The following is a 4,638-nucleotide window of genomic DNA, read 5'->3' on the forward strand; positions in this document are numbered from 1 at the left end:
CCAAAAAAAACCAAACCACATTAAACTCTTCCGTACTTCTGGTTTCCACATGTGTGTTGTCTAAAAGTAGCTCTGACGCGTTTTTGCTGCTTTTTCTTTGTCAGGGAGGGCAGATTTAACGCCTGATAGGTTTTCTTTCCTTCAACCGTTATCCCGCATCTCCTTTAAGCCCTCTTTGTTTAAGCATCTTTTATTTTCTTGCCGCTGACCACCGGAATGGTTTTTCTCATCTCGCGTATAGGAAATGAAGGAAAAGAAGGAAAAACTTGAGGAGAAAACAGTCCACAAAGAAAAGAAGAAGGAGATGGTAGAGGTGAGGCCCTTCTGGGGGATAGATTTAGCGGCATCGGGGAGGGTTTTATAAGGGGTGGTTAGCCTGGCTTGCTGCGGGTAATGAATATGAAGAGAATACGGGAAGAAAGAGGACAGGCCAGGGGAGCTGATAAGGGAGAGGGGCAAATGAAGAGCGAGCTATAGGATAATTGTGGAGAATGAGCCTTGAAAGACTTAGCATAGTCAGCACGGCCCAGTGAGAAGGAAAAAAGGTCAAAGAAGGGAACAGAGATAAGGGCAAGTAGGAGTTAGGAGGAAGGTGGCACAGGAGATGTGCTTCTGCACCTACTGAAGTATCCTGAGGTGCATAAGGAGTGTAAGTTGAAGAAGGTGGGGGGAGGAACAGGGAGGAAATGCACAGATTGATGAAGGTCAGAAGGGATCTGGAAGCAGATGTACTACGAGCATAGACTAAGTCATTAGCCTGTAACCAGAGAGATGTTCTGTTCTGATTGTTGGGATGGGATGGCAGCACCTTGCTGGGATGTAAGCTTGTGGAAGTCAAGGGGGTTCATATTCGTGCGGAGGGACTGCAAGGATGGGTTTTGGAAAGAAGGCTGGTTGGGAGGAGGGTTTCAGCTGGATGGTGGGAATGATGGTGTCTGGGTAACAGTGCAGAGGTCACTCGCTTGATGCACATCTGACACTGGAGTCTGAAGTGGCTGGAGCTGTGGAGATTGTTCTTGCACTTGCAGCGAAGAGCACATGAGAATGTCATCCTGATGCCAATTTCTGCTCTGACCAATTTGTTTCACTCAGGATGAGGAAAATGGAGCTGAAGAGGATGAGGAAGAGAATCCTGATGACGTGGATGAAGAAGAAGGTGGTGATGAGGATGACGGTAGGAATAATTGGTAGAGGGAGAATGGGAGGAATCAGGCTGGGGGGGAATAGAAGATCCTGGAGGGAAATTCTTCCTCTGAGCCCTCTGACTGTCAGATTACATTCCCTTAAATGCTGCTTCAATTAACCTGTGATTTCCTCTCCTGTGCTTAGAAGGGGACGAGAATGGGCAAGAACAGGATGGTCATGCGGAAAAACGATCTGCAGAGGAGGAAGAGGTGAGTGATAGTGTGAGAGTAATGGCAGTGAGAAGGAACTAGGTTACTTGCTATGTGCCGATCAAATCCGCGTGGATGCCCTTGCTGAGCATCTCAAATTGGCCTTGGGCCTCATTGCTGCTTCAGCAGCAGATGAGTAAACAAATCTGATGTGGTAAGGGGATAATAAACCTCTGTAGACTCCTTGTGGGATCCAGGTCCTTCCACTAGTGGTCATGGTGCTGAGTGTTTGAGAGTCAAGGTGCTTGAGATTGTGCTGGGTGATGATGACCCCTCACACACCTGTGACTTCTGGGCTTCAAGCCAGAAGATGGACTTGTAAGGGCGGATCTCAAGGTCTGTCTGAAGTGGTGTGAGCCTGGTCTTATTACACCTCCGAAAGTAACAGCACGGATATCCCTCCAAATGGAGCTGTCCACGTCTTAACCGTGACCGTCAACAGAACAGTTGTCGGGCGCTCAAAGGTCCTTTAAAGAGGAGTGGATTTAGGGTAGGCCAAATGGAGATTTCCGTATGGAGGAAAGAGCAGCAGTAAGAATTTTGTGGAGAAATGGTGTGCCTTGCTATGGTGACTGTTTGACGGTAACTGCTTTTTTTTCCTCCCTGTGTCCTATGTAGGATGAAGTGGATCCAAAGAGACAGAAGACAGAAAACGGGTCTTCAGCTTGAGTCCTCCCCTCCCATCTCCTCTGTTCCGTCCATCTCTCCTCCTCCATTCCAGCCTGTGCTTGCACTGCCCATTAGCCTCTGGCTTCACACAATCTCAGATGAGGGAAGATTAGAAATGCTCTCAAACAGGGAAGACAGAAGTTTCCTTCTCACCCGAAGATCTAGCCCATCTGTGACATTCCCCAGCTGAAATTATTCCAGTCCCCCGTGCCCCATTCACAAATGATCCTCTTCCCCCCAAGAATCTCATTGTTTCCTGGGGCCTAGTACCTAACTTTGCCAGGCCCGTGTGCCAGGCTTTTCGCGTGGCAAGCACCTCTCTTTCCATTGTCACTTGCCCTCCTTTTTTTGTCACTAGTAGGACTGAGATTCTTGACAGCTTCTGCTCCCCAGACCTGCTGTCAGATATCCTCCCTGAGTCCAGGAGGCTGCGGGCACAGATCTCATGGTGCATTTTCCAGTCCTAGGCCTCCTCTCGTCTGCTTTCCCGTTGAACCCCGAGAGACAAAGAAAAAGAATATTACAAGCAAATAACGGTTCTATTAAACCGCACATGGAGACAGAATTTATTTTAAGCTTTTTTTTTTTTCCAAGTTTACATGACAGCAAGCTGGCCCTCGTGAATTTTTCAGAAGATAAGGGTTGTTTTTATATATGAATTTCATCTGAACTGCATGTTTTTTTAATTTGGAGGCTTTTTTAAAACAAATCAAGAGAGAAACAATTGGGGACCAAACTTTGATTTCCATTTTTTCCCTTCAGATTTTCTTGTGACCATTTTTTGTAAATTAAAGGCAATACAGCCACAGCATTTTCTATGGCACAGATATCACGAGGATGATAGATATAAATATATATTGTTTTCAACTAGCACTGTAAATAAAAGCGTTTAAAAATATTTCAAGCAGCTTGTGTGGACGGTTGTGTCTGTTACGTCTTGGGTTATGTTCTGATTGGATCGGTACAAGTTGATTTGCAGAAAGATGGGGTGGCTTGACCAGCAGCGGGTGGAAAGGGGAACCCTAAATTAGTCAAAAGACCTGTGTTAATTATTCGAATGGCCCCAGCGTGTGCGGGGCTGCTCCCGCCCTCTTGCGTGGCTCCATCTGCTGGACAGTTGCAGCGAGAGCGCGGCACAAACAGGACTGGGGGCTATCGTGATAGCTCTGGGGCTATCGTGAAGCTCTCGAAACCGCCGCCAGGCTTCGGCACTGCACGGCAGGATCAGAAAGGGAGCCCAGGCTGTGGTGGCTGGACACGGCCACGTGCTGCTCTGTGGCTGCCCTGCCCTGGCTGGCCTCAGGCACAACCCACGCAGTACTGGTCGCAGCAACAGGGAAGCGTTTTAAGAGGCAAGAGCTTCAGTTCTTTGCCCCACCAGCTGCCTGGGAGAGATCTGTCAAGCATTCGTCTTTTTATCTTTGCAGACTTTTAAAGTTGCTGTTAGCGTTTCTTCCTTTTTAAACCCGTACTTTGGCAATCACGCAATAAGTCACCGAGACCGGAAGCTGTAAATAATACCAATTTTTGTCTGAGCATCAGTGGCGTTGTCCTTGTCAACTGCAGCAACAGATAAATACCGGAAGCGCAAACAGTTGCTTGTCTCCGGAGGGGCAAAGTGTCAATTGTCATTTTCTCTGAATGTCTGCATTTGGCTGCAGGACTTTCCCCGGGGCACAGAGGGACACAAGAATGGTGCAAGCGGGACAGCTACTGCCAAGCCCCTTCCCACCTGCGAATGATCCCTGGTGGGATCTCATTGCACTGCAGGGTGTGGGTACACCGCTCCCCCAGCACCCATTTGCTGGTGGAGCCTTTGCTGGGTCTGCACCCATCTCAGCCCAAGGGCCACCACAGCCCTGGTGCTCCTGTCCCGGCCCCTTCCCTCCTTCCCAGCTCGGTGTCAGGGAGGGGATTTGGGCCCTTCTCCTCCAGCAGGGATGGGCCTGGTTCAAGCAGGCCCCTCCGGTCCTGGGACATCCCTATCTCCAGCTGGAGCCGTGGGCTGGGCTCTGTGTTCGGGGGCCTTTGCAGCACAGTCGTTGCCCTCTCTCTGCCCCCCAGGGTAAGCCTCAGCAGGGTTCACTGCAGCCCCGTCCCACCCCACAGAGCTCCCTCGGCAGCTGGAGCCGCAGCCAGTTAGGGTGCCTTCCCCCCGTCAACAGCATTTCAAAAGCAGGTAACTGCTGCCTGGGATTGACTTGCAACACACCTCCCTGCTCCCGCCTGCCTTGGGCACTGTGATCAACGCGCTGCTTCAACCTGCATGTATCTTTTAGCTGCGCTTTTGCAATTTTGTATTCCTACTATTGCTCCACTTTAAGAAATGATGGGTTCTAGTCTCTGTTTGAGCTGCTTTCACATTGGAGCAAGTCCTCCCCCAAACTTTCTGCTGACCAGTCACCTTTTATTGTTCGGTACTGGAGATAAATTATTAGCGGATGATACAATCTCTGCAGAGGCTGATTACAGTTTTCACGCTTCTTCCCCACCACTGCAGCAGTGTCTGACTATGGGTAGTGAAGAATGCATGACTATGGGTAGTGAAGAATTCACTTGCCAGTGAGTAGTTGTG

At 49.4% G+C, this 4,638-nt stretch overlaps 1 protein-coding gene across 3 annotated transcripts; it reads left to right on the forward strand.

The window, feature by feature from the left end:
* Positions 1–270: 270 nt before the first annotated feature.
* LOC104074380 lies at positions 271–2,967 on the forward strand. Of its 3 annotated transcripts, XR_683492.1 has the most exons (4): positions 271–313; positions 1,093–1,174; positions 1,330–1,394; positions 2,013–2,967. XR_683492.1 is itself a non-coding variant. In XM_009574471.1 (3 exons), the coding sequence occupies exons 1-3, from the start codon at positions 1,103–1,105 to the stop codon at positions 2,251–2,253; spliced, it is 378 nt and encodes a 125-aa protein (XP_009572766.1). In that variant the 5' UTR covers positions 1,099–1,102; the 3' UTR covers positions 2,254–2,967. The 3 variants fall into 3 exon arrangements, 2 of the variants coding, with proteins under 2 accessions (XP_009572766.1, XP_009572767.1); XM_009574471.1 differs by lacking the exon at positions 271–313 and having other exon boundaries at positions 1,099–1,174; XM_009574472.1 differs by lacking the exon at positions 271–313 and having other exon boundaries at positions 1,145–1,174; positions 1,333–1,394.
* Positions 2,968–4,638: the final 1,671 nt, after the last annotated feature.

This window comes from Fulmarus glacialis, unplaced genomic scaffold, assembly GCF_000690835.1.
Source record: "Fulmarus glacialis isolate BGI_N327 unplaced genomic scaffold, ASM69083v1 scaffold35063, whole genome shotgun sequence".
NCBI lineage: Eukaryota > Metazoa > Chordata > Aves > Procellariiformes > Procellariidae > Fulmarus > Fulmarus glacialis.